Source organism: Canis lupus, chromosome 16, assembly GCF_011100685.1.
Source record: "Canis lupus familiaris isolate Mischka breed German Shepherd chromosome 16, alternate assembly UU_Cfam_GSD_1.0, whole genome shotgun sequence".
NCBI classification, from domain to species: Eukaryota; Metazoa; Chordata; class Mammalia; order Carnivora; family Canidae; genus Canis; species Canis lupus.
The window spans coordinates 42250585-42271693 of record NC_049237.1 but is presented as its reverse complement, the minus strand read 5'-3'; the positions used below and the strand labels follow the sequence as shown (position 1 = coordinate 42271693).

The 21109-nt window shown below is 37.1% G+C and overlaps 1 protein-coding gene across 2 annotated transcripts; it reads left to right on the top strand.

Moving 5' to 3' along the window:
* Window positions 1-632: 632 nt before the first annotated feature.
* Window positions 633-20397, top strand: FRG1 (FSHD region gene 1). 2 transcript variants are annotated; one of them, XM_038560309.1, is made up of 9 exons: window positions 640-997; window positions 3204-3274; window positions 8914-9039; window positions 9815-9872; window positions 11778-11892; window positions 15688-15792; window positions 18133-18224; window positions 18936-19046; window positions 20271-20397. In XM_038560309.1, the coding sequence occupies exons 1-9, from the start codon at window positions 936-938 to the stop codon at window positions 20305-20307; spliced, it is 777 nt and encodes a 258-aa protein (XP_038416237.1). In that variant the 5' UTR covers window positions 640-935; the 3' UTR covers window positions 20308-20397. The 2 variants fall into 2 exon arrangements, with proteins under 2 accessions (XP_038416238.1, XP_038416237.1); XM_038560310.1 differs by lacking the exons at window positions 18936-19046; window positions 20271-20397 and adding an exon at window positions 17600-17712 and having other exon boundaries at window positions 633-997.
* Window positions 20398-21109: the final 712 nt, after the last annotated feature.

The window sequence follows — 21109 nt, the reverse complement described above, 5'->3', positions numbered from 1 at the left end:
GCTCAGGTCATGATCACAGAGTCCCAGAAGAGAGTCCCTGGTGGAGCCCCGGGATGGAGCCCCAGGAGGGAGCCCTACACGGAGCTCCGCCCCTCCCCCTGCTGTCGTTCTCTCTCTCTCCCTCCCTCTCAAATAAAAATAAAATGTTTTTTGAAACATTTTCTTTCTTTTTTTTTTTTTTTAAGAAACTGTCGGAAGATCCCGGAGCAGGCCGGAGACACGGTCGCGGGGGCTGGAGCGCCCCCCGAGGCCCCTGCTAGGCGGACAGACCTCTCGGGTCGTGAGTGTGCGCCTCGGCCTCCGCCGCACCTGCACCCGATTCCGACCGCGCTCGTGCCGTCTGCCCCCAAACTTATGCACTTAATTATCTTTTCCTGGACTCCCCAGTCGTTTCCTGCCCACCACTCCAGTCTCCCTAGATAACACAATAGGAATTGATGGGGTTGGAAGGGCTCGCAAGCCCTCGGAGGCCCAGCTCACGCCCAGGAAAGCGGGGAGGCGCTCCGGGAGCCCCATCACGGGGCTCATCACCCGGTCGCCTTCCCGGGACACGGAGCAGGACACCTCTAGCGCGCCCCCACAGCTGTCAGGCCCTCGGCGGCCGCCAGGGGGCGCGTCCGTTCCCCTCCCCCCCCCCCCCCCCCCCCCCGTTTTTTCTCTTTTGCGGAAACGCGAACCCGCGCTTCTCCAAAGCAAATGAACCCTGAGGTAATTCGGCCCTCTGCCGTCGCCGTAGCCCCAGACTGTAAACAGGAAGTAGGCGCCAAGAGGCGGGTGAAAAATAACGCCCGGGGCTCGGAGGCGCCGTCGCCTGCGCGCTCAGGGGGTCCCTGCGGTTCTGCGCGGGGAGGGCTTCCCTCGCCAGTCCCTCCTCCAGTGGAGGTCTCTTGCCGCTAGCCAGCTCTCCCCTCGGCGGACAGGGCGTCCCCCCAACCATGGCCGAATACTCGTACGTGAAGTCCACCAAACTCGTGCTCAAGGGAACCAAGGCCAAGAGGTAAGGCCAGAGCTGGCGCGGGAGACTCTGGGTCTCTTCCGACGGCGCCCCCGCCCCCCCCGCCCCCCCCGTGGGGAGGAGAGTCGAGTCTCGCGGAACTCGGGGTGTGAGGGAGCCGGGAACTCCGGCGCCCCGCCCTCGGGCCTGCTTCCGGCCGCGGGCTCTGTGGCTGCCGGGCAGCTCCGGGCGCTCGTGCGGGGCCGGCCTGACGGAGGAGACCTGAGGGCGCCACCGCGAGCCGCAGCTGCAGGCCCGGCCCCGGGTCAGGAGCCCCCCAGACCGCTGCTCGGCGCGTCCGCCTTAGTCTCGTGCTGCAGGTCGTGACAGCGACGTCTCCTGTTAGGGCTCGTTACTTCACGCCCGCCCCCCCGCCCAGTACTCCTTAAACGTCTCCCCTCAAAAAAAATCCTTCATTCCCCCCCCCACAAAAAAAACCCTTAATTAATCATCCCTCCCTCCCCCCGCCCCAAAAAAGCAAATCCTTAATTTTTTTAATACGATATGCAGATGTGCGTTTTGACAGGTATAGAATAAGCTCAAGTCCGCGTTCTCCGCAGTTACTAGTTTAGCAGTTTGTGGCAGGTCCGTTAATATCCTGGAGCTTCTATTTACTCATTCATTAGGGAAGATTAGCGGTAGGAGAACTGATGCTAGGGGGCAGCCCGGCGGCTCCGCGGCTTGGCGCCGCCTTGGGCCCGGAGCGTGACCCTGGTGACCCTGGAGTCCCGGGATCGGCCCCACGTCAGGCTCCCTGCACGGAGCCTGCTTCTCCCTCTGTCTGTGTCTCTGCCTCTCTCTCTGTCTTTCATTAATAAATAAATAAAATCTTAAAAAAAAAAAAAAAAAAGAATTGCTACGAGGATTAGATGAGTTAACGCGTACAGTAAGCGGAACCAAATGCAAGGAGAAGGTCGTAGTGGTGATTTACGGTCGTTGGACTTTTTAGGAAAAAGTATCTGCCCGCCCAGATCTCCACCTCTCTTCTCTCTGGTAGATTTGCTCACGGTTGATCATTCATTACAGATGTTAATCTGAAGCTTGTCCTGCCTGGCTTTACAGGAGAGAGGGGAGAGTTAGCTTCTGAAAGCTTACGTTTCCATGAAAATACAAATAAGCGCATCTCATGCTCATCACAACTATCAATCTTCATTAACGCACGTAGATAGCACTTTCTGCCTGCCTAGAACAACTCTAAGCACTTTGAATACGACTTATTTGGAAACACCCCGGGTGTTGTTTTTTTTTTTTTTTTCTTTTTTTTTATTACTGAGATATGATACATATAAAATTCACCCTATAAAGCACAGTTCTGTGGGTTTTAGTGTTTAGTCCACAAAGTTCCCCACTGTCATGTTGTCCAACATTTTCATGGTCTGGGAAGGAAACCCCATAATCCTTAGTAGTCCCTCTCCAGTCCACTCTTCCCTCATGCCCGCAACCACTAATATACTTTCTCTCTGTTATCAGTTTGCCTGTTCTGAATATTTCCTATAAATGGAGTCATGCAATATGCGGTCTCTTGTATCTGGCTTCATCCATGTCTAGCATGTATCAGTATCCTTATTTTTATGGCTGAATAATATTCCATTGTATGGATATAACACATTTTGTTTATCCTTTCACCCGTTGAAGGACATCTGGGGTATTTCCACTTTTTGGCTATTAGGAATCATGCTGTTACGAATTTCTTAGAAAATTTTTGTGTGGATGTGTGTTCTCATTTCTCTTGGGTATATACCTAGCAGTACATAGGTTAGGTCATATGATAACTCTGTTTAACTTTTTGAAGAACCCCAAACTATTTCCTAAAGCAGCTGTACCACTTTTCATTTTCACCAGCAACATAGGAAGATTCACATTCACCCTTAATCCTCGCAGTAACCTTAAGAGCATAAATTATTATCCTCATGTTATAGATGAGAAGCTGACAGTGATTAAGAAATGTTCCAAAAGTCGCAGAGCTAAGAAATAACAAGATTAAAAAGGCAGTCCTCCAGAGCCTGTTCTCTTAACTATAATACAATACATACAGGATCAGAACTGACTTCTCAGTATTAGAAGGAAGAGAACATATCGGTGTAGATAACTGTGAATCAATAATTCATAAATCTGTGTACAGCTTAAAAGAGGCTTGTAAGATTCCATCTTAGATGTTTAACATCAAATCAATATTTCTAAACTTATCTATATAAATTCTCTCCTACAGTAAGAAGAAAAAGAGCAAAGAGAAGAAGAGAAAAAGAGAAGAAGATGAAGAAACTCAACTTGATATTGTTGGTAAGTTTTCCATACTTTATTCTGGGAAAAGTTAATACTGCTGAGATGCCTTTAAAAATATTTTCCTAGTGGGACGTCTCGATGGCTCAGCAGCTGAGCGTCTGCCTTTGGCTCCGGGAGTGATCCCGGGGTCCGATACAGTTCTGAGTCTTTGCTCCTAGTCTATGGTTTAACTTTTCATTTTATTAAATGGTATTTTTCTTAAAGCAAAAGTTTAAAAAATTGAAAAAAATTTTTCAATTATAATTTTTCAACTATAAGTTTTTTTTTAAGATTTTATTTATTTATTCATGACAGACACAGAGAGAGAGGCAGAAACACAGGCAGAGGGAGAAGCAGGCTTCACCCAAGTGTCCCAGAAGTTTTTAGTTTTTATAAGATTCCATTTATTACTATTTTTCTGTTACATTACCATCTTATATCTTCAGTCTAAGAAGTTGTTGCTTACCCCAAGGTCATGAAGAAATTCTTCCACGTTTTCTTTATGAGGCTTCAGTTTTAGTTTCTCATTAGATCTATGATCTATCGTGGTTTATGTATACAATGGAATATTGCTCAGCCATTAGAAACGACAAATACCCACCATTTGCTTCAACGTGGATGGAACTGGAGGGTATTATGCTGAGTGAAGTAAGTCAGTCGGAGAAGGACAAACATTGTATGTTCTCTTTCATTTGGGGAATATAATTAATAGTGAAAGGGAATATAAGGGAAGGGAGAAGAAATGTGTGGGAAATATCAGAAAGGGAGACAGAACGTAAAGACTGCTAACTCTGGGAAACGAACTAGGGGTGGTGGAAGGGGAGGAGGGTGGGGGGTGGGGGTGAATGGGTGACGGGCACTGAGGGGGGCACTTGACGGGATGAGCACTGGGTGTTATTCTGTATGTTGGTAGACTGAACACCAATAAAAAATAAATTTATTTTAAAAAAAGATCTATGATCTATCTCATTAATTTTTAGTCTTGTGTGAATTAGGGATCAAAGTTCTTTTTTTCATTCTTTCATATTGATAACCAGTTGTTGTAGCACCACTGTTGAATAGACTTTCCTTTCTCCATTAAACTGCCTTAATACGTTTGTCAAAAATCATTTGACTTTATATGTGCTGATATATTTTTGGACTTTGTTCCATTGATTTGTCTGTTCTGTTGATATATTTGTCTTGATTACTGTCCCTTCGCAAGTTTTTGAAATCAGGAGGTCTTCAAGGTTCATCCATGTTACAGCATGTGTCAGTCTTCCTTTTAAGACTGATATTCCAGGCAGCCCAGGTGGCTCTGGGGTTGAGCACCTGCCTTTGGCCCAGGGCGTGACCCTGGAGACCCGGGATCGAGTCCCACATCGGGCTCCCTGCATGGAGCCTGCTTCTCCCTCTGCCTGTGTCTCTGCCTCTCTCTCTCTCTCTCTCTCTCTCTCTCTCTGTCTAATGAATAAATAAATAAAATCTTTAAAAAAAGAAAAAAAAAAAAAGACTGATACTCCATTGTGTATATACTGCATTTATCCATTCATATTTCAATGAACACATGAGTGACTTCCACTTTTTGCCTATTGTGGATAATTCTGCGAGGAATATGGGTGTACAGATATCTCTTCAAGACTTTGGTTTCAGTTCTTTTGGGCATGTACCTAGAAGTGGAATTGCTGGATCATGACAGTAATGCCATTTTTAATTTTGTGAGAAACCACCATACTGTTTTGCATAGTTGCATTTTATATTTCCACCAGCAGTGCACAGGGTTTCAATTTTTCCGTATCCTCACCAACATTTGTTATTTCTGGTTCTCTGATAATAGCCATCCTAGTGGGTATGAAATGGTATCTCATTATGGTTTCAGTTTGCATTTCTTCAATGATTAGCAATATTGAGCAATTCTCATTGGCCATTTCTGTATTTTCTTTGGAGAAATATCTATTCAAATCCTTTACCTGTTTTTTGAAGTGGGTTGTTTTGTTGCTCTTGTTGAGTTTTAAGAGTTGTTCATGTATTCTGGATGTTAATCTCTTGTCAGATATATGATTTACAAATGTTTCCTACCATTCTCAAAATTGTCTTTTTACTCTCTTGATAGTGTCCGGTGGTGCAGTTTTTTGTTTTTTTTTTTTTTTCTTATTTTTTTATTTTTAGAGAGGGTGACAGAGGCAGGGGAGGGGCAGAGGGAGAAGGAGAGAGAGAATCTTAAGATTCTCAGGGCTCGATTCCACAACCCTAAGATCACTACCTGAACCATCCAGGTGCCCCAAAAGTTTTTCATTTCGATGAGTTCATTTTGTCTAATTTTTCTTTTGTTATTTTCACCTTTGGTGTCACATCCAAGAAATGATTAACAAGAATGTAAAAGACCTGTACATTGAAAAATATGACATGGATAAAAGAAGTTGAAGAAGATACATATAAATGGAAAGATAGTCCATGCTTGTGGATCAGAAGAATTAAATTATTAAAAATCTCATTATCTCAAAGCAATCTATAGATTCAGTGCAATCTCTATCAAAATTCCGAAGGCATTTTTCACAAATAATGAACAAAGAGTCCTAAAATTTGTAAGGAACCACAAAAGACTCCAGATAGCTGGTAATCTTTTTTTTTTTTATTTTTATTTATTTATTTATTTTTTTATTTATGATAGTCACAGAGAGAGAGAGAGGCAGAATCACAGGCAGAGGGAGAAGCAGGCTCCATGCACCGGGAGCCCGATGTGGGATTCGATCCCGGGTCTCCAGGATCGCGCCCTGGGCCAAAGGCAGGCGCCAAACCGCTGCGCCACCCAGGGATCCCCGATAGCTGGTAATCTTAAGAAAGAAGAACAAGGCTGGAGACACCAGACTTCCTGATTTCAAACTATGTTACAAAAATATACTAATCAAAACAGGTTTGTCTTAGCATAAAAACAATATGTAGATCAGTAGAACAGAACAAAAAGCCTAGCTATAAACTGATGCGGTAAACATAGGAATGCATCTATTCAAATTAGTGTTTTCATTTTCTCTGGGTTAATATCCAGTAGTGGAATTACTGGATCATGTGGTAATTCTATTTTTAATTTTGTGAGGAAACTCCATACTATTTTCCATAGTCTGCACCAATTTGCATTTCCACCAACAGTGCACAAGGGTTCCTTTTTCTCCACAGCTTCACCAACACTTGTTACTTCTTGTCCGTTTTATTTTAGCCATTCTAACAGTTGTAAGGCAATATTGAGGTTTTAATTTGCATTTTCCTGATTATTAATAATGTTAATAAGCATTTTTTGTGTCTGTTGGTCATATTTATGTCTTACTTAGAAAAATTTCTACTCACATCCTCAGCCCATTTTTTAATTGGATTATTTGGGAGGTTTGTGGTGTTACGTTGTATAAATTCTTTGTATTGTTTGGATACAACAATCCCTTATTGGAGGTATCATTTGCAACTAGCTTCTCCCATTCAGTAGATTGTCTTTTTGTTTTGTCAGTGGTTTCCTTCACTATGCAAAAGCTTTTTATTTGGTGAAATCTCAGTAATTTAATTTTGTTTTCTTTGCCAGAGGAGACATACTAAGAAAAATATTTCCATGGCTGATGTCAAAGAATCAGGAAGGATACTGTATATGTTTGCTTATAGAAATTTTTTGGATTCAGGTCTCACATTTAGGTCTTTAATCTATTTTGTGTTTATCTTTGTATATGGTGTAAGAAAATGGTCCAGTTTTCCCAGCACCATTTGTTGAAGATTGTTTTTTTCCCATTCTGTATTCTTGCCTTCTTTGTCATAAATTAATTTCCCATAAAAGTGTAGGTTTGGTGCCTGGGTGGCTCAGTAGGTTAATTGTCTACCTTTGATTCAGGTCATGATCTTGGGGTCCTGGAATCAAGTTCTACTTCAGGCTCCCTGCTCAGCGAGTAGTCAGCATCCCCCTTTCTCATTGACCCTCCCCCACTTGTGTTCTCTTTCTTATGCTTTCTCTGTCTCTCTCTCTCAAATCTTTAAAAAAAAAAAGTGTGGGTTTATTTCTGGACATTCTATTCCAATAACTTATATATCTGTATTTATGCCAGTACCATAATGTTTTTATTACTACAGCAATATAGTATTTCTTGAAATCTTGGATTCTTTTCCAAGATTTCTTTGGCTATTTGAGATCTTTTGTGGTTCCATACAAATTTTAGGATTATTCTAGTTCTATTTAAAATGCTCTTGGTATTTTGACAGGGATTGTATTGAATGTGCAGCATGAGTAGGTGGATGGGTGAAATAGTTGAAGGGGAATTAAGAATACACTTATCTTGATGAACACTGAGAAATGTATAGAATTGCTGAGGTATATGCATATGAAACTAACATAACAAAGTATATGAATTATACTTGAATTAAAAATGAATTTTTAAAAAGAAACCCGTTTATTTTCGTGTACATAGAGTACACAATTTCTGCTCATTTTGTTGCTGATCCAAAGTCATGATTAGGAATACTGTGTTAGGGTGCACCTGGGTGGCTCAGTCAGTTAAGTGTCTGCCTGTGTCTCAGGTCATGATCCCAGGGTCCTGGGATCAAGCTCTGCACTGAGTTCCCTGCTCAGTGGGGAGTCTGCTTCTCCATCTCCCTCTGCTTTCCACTCCCCCTACTTATGTTTTGTCTTTCTGTCAAATAAATAAAATCTTTTTAAATAACAATACTGTGCTAGACCACAAAAAGAAAGAAAAAGAAAGAAAGAAAGAAAGAAAGAAAGAAAGAAAGAAAGCAAGCAAGCAAGCAAGCAAGCAAGCTTGCCATTTGCCAGGAGATGGCGCTAGAGAGCATTTTGCTAAGTGAAATAAATCAGAGAAAAAATACCATATGATTTCATTTGTATGTGGAATTCAGAAAACAAAACAGATGAACATAGGGGAAAAAAGAGAGGAAGGGAGGGGCCAAACCAGAAAACAGACTCTTGACTATAGAGAATAAACTGAGGGTTGTTGGAGGGGAGGTGGCTGGGAGGATGGGTTAAATGGGTGACCGGTATTAAAAAGGCCCTTGCTGTGATGAGTAGAGTGATGGATCACTAAATTCTGTACCTGAAACTAATATTACACTGTATGTTAACTAACTGGAATCTAAATAAAAACTTGACCAATAAAAATTATTTTATTTGAAAAAAAACAATAAAAATTATTTTATTAAAAAATAAATAAACAAATAAATAAATAAAAACTTGAAAAAATACTGTGCTAGAAAGTCTTTCTGGAAGAATATGTGAGAAATACATTATAGTAGTCATTGCCTTTGGAAGGCAGTCATGGATGACTGAGGCAATGGATGAAAGAGACTGTTTTCTATCGTTTTGTGCCTTCACATGCACTGCTATTTTACATTTTAAAAAGAATGTAATCTTGATTGTGGTCTCCTACATCTATACATGAAATGAGTGAGTATATGTAAAACTAATGAAGTGTGATGAGGTTCATAGTTTGAATAAAGGGTAGTTTCTTGGTTTTAATATTGTACTATAGTTATGTAAGATGTTACGACTGGGAGAAATGAGTAAAGGGTATAAGAGATGTCTCTGTATTGTTTCTTATAACTGCAAAATAAAAGTTTTTAAAAATAAGTGATGACAACAAGAACAACAAATAAGAACCTTGTGTCAAATCTAAAATTTTAATTTTGTTTTTTAGGAATCTGGTGGACAGTCACAAACTTTGGTGAAATTTCAGGAACCATAGCAATTGAAATGGATAAAGGAACCTATATACATGCACTTGATAATGGACTTTTTACATTGGGAGCTCCACATAAAGAAGGTTTGTGTCTAGTAGAAGCAATGGAAAGGAAAAGACCACTTAAACGTATATATTTTATGACATTCATTCACTTGGCCAAATCTAATCTCAAAGGAATAAATCCATTGCATTTACTCTTTCCTTTTTTCCTTCCTTAATATTTACCAGATACTAGCAAATCCCTCTTCCAGTGTAAGCATTTAAAAACATTCTGTATTCTTCCAGAAGAATATCAATGGAAATCAAAAACAACATGAACAATTGAAATTGAAAGGGAAACGTTGTTGTGTCAAAGATTTTATTCTTTTATTCTTTAGACCTTTTGTCAAAACTAACCTGGAGCATTATTAATAATTTGATTATTAATTATAATAATTGTTATTCTTCCTATCCCATCAGTATAAGCATTAATGAGATATAAAGTAATCAGAAGATAAAAAGCAGTATTTTTTTATTTGAATGTCCATCCCTTGAATAAGTTAAAGCATTTAGTTTTTTAAATAGTAAGTGCTTATTTGTCTACGTACTGAGTGCATTTTAAAACACAGGAAGAAAATATTTTATAAGTGAGCATCAAGCTGACCTACCTATTAAGTACGTAAAATTAACTCTGTAGTTATAAGAAGATAAGTAGATCTTGATACTCTAATCTGAATAGTATATTATGATTAAAGAAAAATATCACAATATTCTTATATTTAATTTTAAAAGAAAACGTTTTTTAAAGCTGAAGAAATTTTTACATTTATATTTATAACAAATGTCAAATTTATTTCAAAATGTTTTTCTCCTGTAGTTGATGAGGGCCCTAGTCCTCCAGAGCAGTTTACAGCTGTCAAATTGTCTGATTCTAGGTAAGTAAGTTGAACTATAATCACCTTTTAACTTAATTTTATTCACTGAAAAATTTCTATATGTAGCTAATTAAGTCCACACAGCAATTTTGATGTAAACAGCAAAACAGTCTTTTTGAAAATATATTTTGTGACATTTTAAAAATAAAGCACTTAGGGACGCCTGGCTGGCTTAACAGTTAAGTGTCTTTCTTTGGCTCAGGGTGTGATCCTGGAGTCCCAGGATGGAGTCCTACATCAGGCTCCCTGCGTGGAGCCTGCTTCTGTCTCTGCCTCTCTCTGTGTGTCTCTCATGAATAAATAAATAAAATCTTTTAAAAGATTAAAAATAAAACACTTATATATGCCATATTTTGGTATTATTAAATTTCATTTGCAGCAACTGTGTTTTTGAAAGAGAATGAAAGCTCCAAATAAAAGCATACACTATGATTTCTAGCAATACATAATCCTAGGCTAGAAAAGAAATGAGGATTAATAATGTCACAGACCAGATAAGACATAGGTTAGAAAGATCATGTAAAGAAAACCGACATAGGCAAAACCTGGTCTGGTGTTGCTGTGACACATGAACTCACTTGCTGTGATACATGAACTCACTTGTTTATCTCACAAGAGATAAACAGGAAGATATAAGAAGGGAATATTATTGAAACCAGAGAATGTTAGTCATGAAGACCAAAAGAATTTTTTACTCACTGTTTTTACAATTTTATAAGCTGACCTTTTTAATTATCACAGTGCAAAAGTACAGTATGATACTTTGGGTAGTGCATACAGAAATTGAATTTCAGTATTCTAGTAATTGGCTGCATCAACATGATGATTTGTTTTATACTGTAATTAACCTATAAATGAATATAAAATCAATCCCTTGGCATCACAAGGGATTGGTAAGCTAAAAGTTAAAAATCATATTTTATTTCATTAAAAAATCACATTGTCATTTCACTACTTTCTTTGAGTGGTAAGTATAGGAAACAGGCAATGAGTTTTTATTCTTTTTATGTATATACAGAATTCATAACATTGAAGAAAGCAGTAAGACATCAATATAAAAATGATTAAGAAGGTAACTTAAAAACTAAAAGGAAAGGAAGTACAAATGTCACTTACAATGGTTAAAGTATAAATTAAATAGGATGCTAGTTTTTCCTCTGATATTCTAATTTTGTCTAAAAAAGGAATGTTAATAGTTCTATGTAAAATGATGCTCTCGGGATCCCTGGGTGGCGCAGCGGTTTGGCGCCTGCCTTTGGCCCAGGGCGCGATCCTGGAAACCCGGGATCGAATCCCACGTCAGGCTCCCGGTGCATGGAGCCTGCTTCTCCCTCTGCCTGTGTCTCTGCCTCTCTCTCTCTCTGTGTGTGACTATCATAAATAAATAAAAATTTAAAAAAAAATAAAGCCTTTTAAAAAAAATAAAATGATGCTCTCCTAATTTGAGGTAAGAATATTGATACAGATTTTTTCTGGAGAGTGATCTGATAGCATATAATAGGAGTATGATATAAGTAAGATATAAAATTATAAGTATGAAATAAAGTTACATATATAGAACTACACTGTCCATTATGGTAGTCACTAGCCACATGTGGCTTTTGAAAATTTGGACTATGGCTAGTCTGGGTTTTGTTTTGTTTGTTTGTTTGTTTTTAGATTTTATTTTTATTTATTCATAGACACACAGGCAGAGGGAGAAGCAGGCTCCATGCAGGGAGCCCGACGTGGGACTCGATCCCGGGTCTCCAGGATCACACCGCAGGCTGCAGGCAGCGCCAAACCACTGTGCCACTGGGGGCTGCCCTAGTCTGGGTTTTTATATACACACACACACACACACACACATTATTTTTTTCTATATTTGATTTTCTTTCAGTTTTTAACATTTCTTTTTTGTTAAAGAATTGCTCTGAAATCTGGCTATGGAAAATACCTTGGTATTAATTCAGATGGACTTGTTGTGGGGCGGTCAGATGCAATCGGACCAAGAGAACAATGGGAACCAGTCTTTCAAGATGTAAGTGCTATTATTGTTCATAAAAGCTTCTTGTCAATATAAGATATGGTCTTTAACAGTCATAGCCTTAAAAAGTCTTGAAAAATAGTGCAACATAGCAAAAGAAATAATCATCAACAAAGTGAAAAGATAACTTATAGGACGAGAAAAAATATTTACAAACCATATTTCTGATGAGGCGTTAATATCCAAAATATATAAAGAGCTAATACAATAGCAAAAAACAAATAACCCAATTTAAAAATGAGCAAAAGACTTGACTAAACCTTTTTCCCCAGAGAAAATATATGAAAGGCCAATAGGTACATGAAAAGATGCTCAACATCACTAGTCATTAGGGAAATGCAAATCAAAAACACAGTAAGGTATCACTTCCTGCCTGTTAGAATAACCATCTTCTAAAGATGAGATAAATGCTGGGAGGATGTGGAGAAAAGGAAACCCTTGTGCTATGCTGGTGGGAATGAATGCAAACCGATGTAGCACTTCAGAAAACAGTATGGAAGTTCTTCAAAAAATTAAAAATAAAATTATAAGATCCAACAGTCCCACTTGTGTGAATATATCCAAAGGAAACAAAAAAACTAACTTGAAAAGATATCTGTACCCCCATGTTTGTATCAGTATTACTTAAAAGAGCCAAGATCTAGAAACAACCTAAGCATACATTGATAGATAAATGGATAAAGAAGTTGTGGTATATACATATGCAATGGAATATTATTCACCCATAAAGAGATGAGTAATTCTTGCCGTTTGTAATAACATGGATAGACCTTGCTAAGTGAAACAAGTCAGACAAAGAAAAACAAGTATGGTCTCACTTATATATGGAATCTTAAAAACTTCAGAAAAAGACATCAGACTTGGCGGTTGGTTACCGGAGTGTAGAGGGTGTTGGAAGTGGGAATTGGGGGAAGGAGGTGGTCAAAAGGTACAGTCTTCCAGTTAAAAGATAAATAAGTGCCAGGGAAATAATGTATAGCATGATTACTACAGCTAGCATGCTGTATGATATATAGAAAAGTTGTTTAGAGAGTAAATCCTTATTTCTCATCACAAGGAAAAAAATTGTTTTTTATGCTTTTAATTGTTAACTGCATGAGATGGATGCTAACTAAACTTACTGAGATAATCATTTCACAGTAAGTATTAAGCCAAACCATTATGCCTTACACCTTAAATTTATGAAGTGATTATGTCCAGTATATCTCAATAAAACGGGGAGAAGAAATAGTGCAACAAAAACAGCAGTAGTACTTCTGCCCATCCTCATTTTTGTATACCCTTGGTGCCTAGATTTGGGTCTTATTTTTCATTAAAGATCTAGGACTCCACAGAAAATAGCCAATTTTATGTCTTGGGGCAGGAAAACAGGACAGTTCAGGAATATCTTCTTAGCAGAAATTATGGGTACTTTCAAAAACATGGACTGTAGTAAGAGGACAATGGAGCAAGCTTAAGGGAATGGCCTCAGGACAATCTGCATAAAGTAATAAGTAATGATAATGTTCATTGAAATCAATTAGTCTCTAAATGTCTGCATTTATAGTAAAGCTCAAAGAGAAAAGCAAATAGTGTACAAAAAGATAATTTTAGTACAAAAAAGCATGAAGATAATACATTAATTTTTATTGATCTTATAAGTAGGCAGTTTGTAATAGATAGGTATTTTATTAAGTCTGTGTCTGTTGTTTCAGAATACAGAAGTTCCTTTTTCTATTGTGTAAACAGTAAAGATTGAACAAATATATACCAAAGCTAAACAGTCTCCTAAAAATAGATACTATATCAAGAACAGGAAGGATTTAAAAAAAAAAAAAAAAAGAACAGGAAGGACTGGTGGGCACCAACGGAAGAGGAGTTCAGTAATTTCACTGCATCAATGGGAATATGCAATAAGGAATTCAAAATAGGATCTAACAGTGTTTTCCAAGATGATAAATAAGCCAGCATTCCCCCCAAAAAAGGTAATTATTTAGATTTGTTCCCAGGATAAAATCTCTGGTACAGTAGCTTTCAAACTTTTCTGACCTCAGTCCAGTGAAAGAAACATTTTTACATTTCAGCCCAGTGTATTCATAGTATAACTGAAGCAAGAGTTGTACTTAATTCCTATTTATCTATATGTTGTGCCCTTCAGCATTTTCTGTTCTCTTTACCTCTTCTTTCTTTGTATGTTTTTTTTCCAATACTGGTCAGGACCCACTAAATTGATTTCATGAACTACTGATGGGTTGCAACCCCTTCTAGGTGACCCTACTAATATAATGAGGTGCTTCTAATAAAAATTTTTAGCAATGGAAAAGGCCAGTTTATTGTAAGGCCAAGATGATGATAAGTTAAATACCAACACTCATACTGAATGTTAGGGAAGTTCATTTCCCTTTATTTTTAGGAAAGACACTAAATTTTTAAAATTTAAATGAAAGAGACACTTAAAAGTCTCTGATGAAACAAAAACTTGATTGCTAAGAGGGCCTTGACTGAAAGGTCACAAGCATGGGCTTATATTACATTGGACCATACAACCATATCTGGCCTACCAAGCATCATCTAGATAGTAGAAAACCCAGCTCTGGCCACCTTGTATAATAAATCAAATCCTTAAAAAAAAAAAAAAATCCTTGTTGTTAGCCCTTTTGTAACTGGGTGTGATATAAAGTTATTAATACATTTTGTAATGATTGTATTTGTAAATATCTTGTCTGATGTTTAAGGTATTCAAAGTTTTCCAAAAGAGTCATTTATGTCATAATTTAGGTTTATATTTGTTAAGGGAATTTAATTACTCGAATGTGTAATCTACCTTTAGACACACAAGAAAATTAGTTTTCAAGTTTGCCAATTAGAATCAGTATAACATAGGGACACCTGGGTGGCTCAGTGATTGAGCCTCTACCTTCAGCTCAGGACGTGATCCCGGGGTCCTGGGATCAAGGTCCACATCAGGCTCCCCACAAGAAGCCTGTTTCTCCCCTCTGCCTGTGTCTCTGCCTCTCTGTGTCTCTCATGAATAAATAAAATCTTTAAAAAAAAAAAAAAAGAATCAGTATAACACAATGAGCATTGAACAACTAAAACTAGTATGAATATTTCTGTCCACATAAAAAGTCCCTCTGACATTTTTTTTTAATTATTTATTTATTTAGCTGGCAGCACAAGCAGGGGGAGTGGCAGGCAGAGGCAGAGGCAGAGGGAGAGGAAGAAGCAGGCTCCTAGCTGAACAGGGAGCCCAGTGGGGGACTCCATCCCAGGACTCTGGGATCATGACCTGAGCTGAAGGCAAATGCTTAGCTGAGCCTTCCAGGCATTCCTGACATCAGTTCTTAAAGTTCTGAGCAGTAAATTCAAAAGCACCAAAAACTAGCTCTCATATACATTTTTATATTTTCTAATTAATGAAGACAATCTTACTGAAAACAATTTTTGAGTAAATTACTGTGCATTATATATTTTTTTATTGTCTTAAAAGCTAATTATTTTTCAAGCAGATCTAAGTTATATCCTCAATAGGTCTCTAAGGCCAAAGGAAACAGTTCTACTTCACCTAGTTAGAATTCAGTCCTACTAATAGAATATACTAATAATATTTACTGGGTTATCTTTCAGTAGTAAGATTAAAGGTGATTTTGGTTTTCTTTTCTGTATAATTTTTTTCTGTGTTTTCTCCAAATTATTAATGATTGCTTTTAGAGTTGGGGGTAAGAGGAGGAATTAATTTCATTCTCAAGGCTTAAGAATTCTCTTGCAGGTATTCTTGTAACTTTCTTATTGTTACTTTGTTTTATATAGGGGAAAATGGCTTTATTGGCCTCAAATAGCTGCTTCATTAGATGCAATGAAGCAGGTGATATAGAAGCAAAAAGTAAAACAGCAGGAGAAGAAGAAATGATAAAGGTAATCATCACATTTTTCTATAGACTGATATATGTCACGTACATGATGTCTCATATAATGCTCTATCTTTAAAGTGTTGGAATATTCATTTACTATCACTTTAAAGATGTAATGCACAGTTTTTTATACTATTCTCCAAATAAGCTTTATTATAAAAAGTTTAATTATAAGTCCTATAAATGTTGGCTTGTTTGTACTACGTGGTAGAGAAATTATAACATCTTGCCTCTATATATTAGTGTCTTTTTCTGAGTAGTTCCACATGCTTTTTTAGGCCTATTTTTTTCTCTTGCTTGCATTTTAAAATATAATTTTTAAGTAGATATGTTCACATGGTTCAAAATTTTAAAAATACAAGCATATAAAGAGATAACTCCTTCCTATAGCCTATTAGTTTCTTAATAAAAACGTTTATAATTTTCTGCTTTTTTACAATAAAGTTAAGCTCCTGCATATAGTCCTTTACACTTTGGGTTTTTTTCCTTAACATTGTTCTCTGGGAGATTTTCCCTTATCACTATGTAGAAATTTTTTCTCTTTTTTAACAGCTACATAATATTCTATTTTAGGGACATACTGTAATTTATTTAATCAGTTCTTCATAAATGCAAATTTAGGTTAGTTCCAATCTTTTACTCATACAAGCAGTGCTGTAACACCCAGCTTTGAATATGCATCATTCTGTAGGTGTGCAGTTATATCTGAGGATGAATTACAAGGTGTATAAAAAGTGTTAAATCATAAGATTTTTTTTAATTACGTTAAAAAAAAAACCACCAACAACACACAAACCAGGACAGAAGCCTGTAGCTTCAGGCACTCAGCTGAATGTGACATGTACTGCCTTCTTGAATCTTCAGAAAGTTCCTGTGAGGTACCTATTATCTTTTTTTTTTTTTTTTTTAATTTTTATTTATTTATGATAGTCACAGAGAGAGAGAGAGAGAGAGAGAGAGAGAGAGAGGCAGAGACACAGGCAGAGGGAGAAGCAGGCTCCATGCAATGGGAGCCTGACGTGGGACTCGATCCCGGGTCTCCAGAATCGTGCCCTGGGCCAAAGGCAGGCGCCAAACCACTGCGCCACCCAGGGATCCCGGTACCTATTATCTTAACATAACCAATGAAGAGAGAGCCTTTGAGCCTCCTTATATCCTCACGTGTTAAGATCAGTTATGAAACCCACACAGCTAAATATGATAGAGTCAGGATGTGTATGTAGGCCGAGCTGACTGAAATCTATTCTGACATTCCATATCATACTCCCTCTCAAGAAACAGGTTATTAGAAAATGCTGGTGGATTTCTCACTTACCTAAAAGTATGGTTTTTTAAAACAATGCAAATAAAGTATAGTGCTTTGCACATCTATGGGGAAAAAACAAAATATTGTGCTGTATTTAATTACAACTGTTTTTATATGAAGTATCTGTCACATTTTCCCGGACCTGTTTCGTTAGTCAAGTACCTGGAAGTTCTGAGCAGCGATAATCTAGAACTCCTTCCACCTATGTTTTACTTCATAGGCTCTGCTAGTCTGTATCAGCCATTCCACCTTTATAGCCTAACCTTATCCATCAGGACACATTCCCTCCTGCCAAAAGTAGTATTGTCACAGCTCCTGGCCAGTAATCTTCCCAGGTCTCCTAGGATCCTGCTAACCAAACCTGTCACACATATAGCACTGGTTGGACTCTTAGCCACAAAGATCACTTTGGAGATGTAAATACTTAGAAATGTAAGTCCAGTCCTTTGGATTGCAAATTGCCAGTTCCTCTGACCTGAATTCTGTTCTCTCTTGTCCCACTCAGTGGATCCTAATTGCTATATCAATTTATGGAATTGTGACAATAAATATCTGTCACAACTTAGGAGGATATAAGGAAGATTTAAAAGGAGTGGATTCCAATTAAGTAAAAGTAAGGTGTGTCATGTTTAAGGTTTTAATGGATTTGGGAATAGCTATGCAAAGTAAAATAGCTACTATCTTAAACTTTCAGTGTTATAAAATAAATACTATAGGGATAATTTGAATATTTACTTTGTGGCCAAAATTAATTGAATTATTGTCTGATTGCTCAGCAGGATCTAATCTATAAAATGTTCTTCAAATAATTTTGTCTTTTGTGTTTGATGCAAAGGTTCTAGAGGAACATAATAACGATTTTTAATTTTATATGTAAATAAAAACATCGAGAACCTGTCTTTTTCTGAATCCAATTGCTAAGTTGATTGTTGTCTTCATTTGCATTAAGAAATCATCTAGGGGGTTCTCATGAAATAAATAAAGTGGGGAAAGGGAAGATACATGTATAACCTTTTGGTTTGCATCTCCACTGTCCAGATTAGATCATGTGCTGAAAGAGAAACTAAGAAAAAAGATGATATTCCAGAAGAAGACAAAGGAAACGTTAAACAGTGTGAAATCAATTATGTGTACGTATTCTTTTCCTTTTAGACCTTTCAGATTTGGCAGTGAAGTACTTCTCAAGACACATAAAATATGTGAAGGACAAGAGGCAGCATAAAATAGACTCTAGGACAAAGAACTAAGCTGAATGCTTTTCTTTTCTCAAAGCTTCAGGTTTCCTAATTGCCTTGCTAGATTTCAAAGCTAAAGTTCGGGATCCCTGGGTGGCGCAGCGGTTTGGCGCCTGCCTTTGGCCCAGGGCGTGATCCTGGAGACCCGGGATCGAGTCCCACATCGGGCTCCGGGTGCATGGAGCCTGCTTCTCCCTCTGCCTCTCTCTCTCTCTCACTATCATAAATAAATAAAATAAAAAAATAAAAAAAAAAAAATTCAAAGCTAAAGTTCACTTGGATTAGTCTTTTCTCCCTATTCATTAATAAAATGACTATAGCTTATCAGTATATGATGCCAACCAAATGTTGTTCCATAGATAGGATTCAGGGTCTCCAGCTAACATGCGTTAGTGGAAATGGGGCTTTGTAGAGCTGCCCAAAAAGCTGTCCTCTTCATGGAGGAGCACTAAGGTCATCTTTGCAGTTGAAAAGCTGTATGTTTTTAAATAAATACAATTATTTTTTTTAAGTAAACAAGAGAGTTTAAAAGTATTTGTAAGTTTATGAATAAATATGTATAATCAAAGTTTGAGATGATTTTTAAGAAAGGCATTTTCTTAACAGAAAGAAATTTCAGAGTTTCCAAGACCACAAACTTAAAATAAGTAAAGAAGACAGTAAAATTCTCAAAAAGGCCCGGAAAGATGGATTTTTGCATGAAACACTTCTGGACAGGTAGGTATATTTTTATTTATTTCCAACTATATTCAGTATCCAGTAGAAATGGTATATATATATAACCAGTGTTCTTTTTCAATTATTACAGTTCTTAAATTTTTGTCTTCTAATTTGTGAACATAGTAATGTTACCTAAAAAGGACATCATAAGTCTGGGAAAAGATCACCCAAGAAAGAATATCTAAAATTAGCCAGATTCCAAAAACTTAAATATTTTGTTATAAAACATTCAGGTTTAACTGAAACTCCTTCATAAATTTATTTAACATTACCTTTCTATAACTATTAGAATCAGGGCTAGAAAGAAATAGTTTCATTCCAAAATTCAGTGGGTTCTAGTTAGAATAGTACAGGTTCCTAAAAATGAGATAAAAACATCAGTTTAAAAATGACTAAGTATAAAATGAAATAAAATTGAACCACTTTTATTAAGTTGAATTTAGAAGTATGCAGGATATTTATCACAGCACATTATTAATCTATATCTAATACTATTTTTATTTAGGTAAGTAATGTCCTAGATTTATAACATAAAAAAGTGGGTAGAGGGGGTTAGCTGTAACTTTATAAACATAAATCAAATAAGTGCCAGATTGAAAGAGAATTTGGTAATCTGCCACTCCTTCAAGCCCTATGTTGCAAAATCAGTCTTAAAATATGTCTTCACTCTACTTGATAAAGATAATGCTTCATCCTATTTTCCTATTATCTAGTTGATCAAGTTGTTACCGGAAGTTAGTGATACAAGAATTTTTCCTGCTGAGCAAAGCATGTATATAGTTTTAAGAAATCAAGAATAGAATGTAAAAAAAAGATCAAGATATGGATGCAAAAGAAATAAGGTCTATGTCTTGTAACTTTTACCACTCATGAAAATAGAACATTGCCACCCTGTTAAATAGAAGTTTAGGTCTTACTTAAATTCAGAGGTCATTAAAATTGCTACTGTGGATTGAAAAAGCTCTTAGGCAACATTTCTTAAAGATTAGGACAGACTAAAAAAAAAAAAAAAAAAAAAAGATTAGGACAGACTAATAAAATGCATTTAGTATGAAACATAACATTGAAAAGTTAAATGCTAATTAAAGTATTTTAATATAAGTAGAATGGTAATATAATAATCAAAATTGAGTACACAATTTCTGAGTGTATGTATTTAGTAGTTGACTATATATATGGCTTGTTTTACATAATTTTTATCATTTGTCTTTGTTTAAACAGGAGAGCCAAATTGAAAGCTGATAGATACTGCAAATGACCAGAATTGTGTTTCTTCTCTTGTTTGTTTGTTTGTTTGTTTGTTTGTTTGTTTCTGAATAAAATAATCACTGGAAGTGTTTTTACAGAGCTCTTGGGCTGTTATGGATTTATTGCTGAACTAGTAGCTAGTTTAAACAAGATTAATCAAGTTTAATTGAGATTCCCCGTGGGTGTACTTTTTAGTTAACTGCAGTGTTTCACATGGAATTGAAAGAGAGTACACAACATGCCACAGAATTTTTTTTTTCTTTTCTAGAGTTTCTGTCATAAAGCATGAGATGCTACTCTATGAACTTTGTGTTTCTTGTGTAGCTTATGGAATCTCTTACTGCCTCACAGTCTTTATACCATTGATGCTTAATTGGGACCTTCAAAAGGAAGTTTGAAGCTCCCAATCTAGTCAACAGGGCTTTGATTGATTCTGCCTCCTAAATATTGCTCAACTCACACAAGCCAGACAGTTATCAGACAAAGTGGCTTGGGAAAAGATAAAGAAATCAGGTATTAGGTACTAGGATGGGAACAGGAAACATTACAAAAGAGCAAGTAGGCTCAGAACAGAGGATAAGAGTAAAATTGGGAAAATTCCCTACTTTGAGCAATTTAGCCACAATGTATCCGTATTTAATGCTTTTTTCCTCACCTGTGGAGGATGATGGGACAGGATAAGAACGGAGAACAGAGCTATTATAAAGGTTCAGATACTACATGTTGCTGAGGTCTTTTAGGCTGAAACACTTTCATTCCTCACCTGTGTCTCTCTGAATTCCTGAACATGGTATTCCAGATGTCATCCAACC

Coding starts and splice junctions, on each gene's coding strand:
- FRG1 (XM_038560309.1), top strand. CDS start 936: ATGGCCGAATACTCGTACGTGAAGTCCACCAAACTCGTGCTCAAGGGA. Junction 9,040..9,814: donor GGGAGCTCCACATAAAGAAG/GTTTGTGTCTAG, acceptor TTTCTCCTGTAG/TTGATGAGGGCCCTAGTCCT. Junction 18,225..18,935: donor CAGTGTGAAATCAATTATGT/GTACGTATTCTT, acceptor TTTTCTTAACAG/AAAGAAATTTCAGAGTTTCC.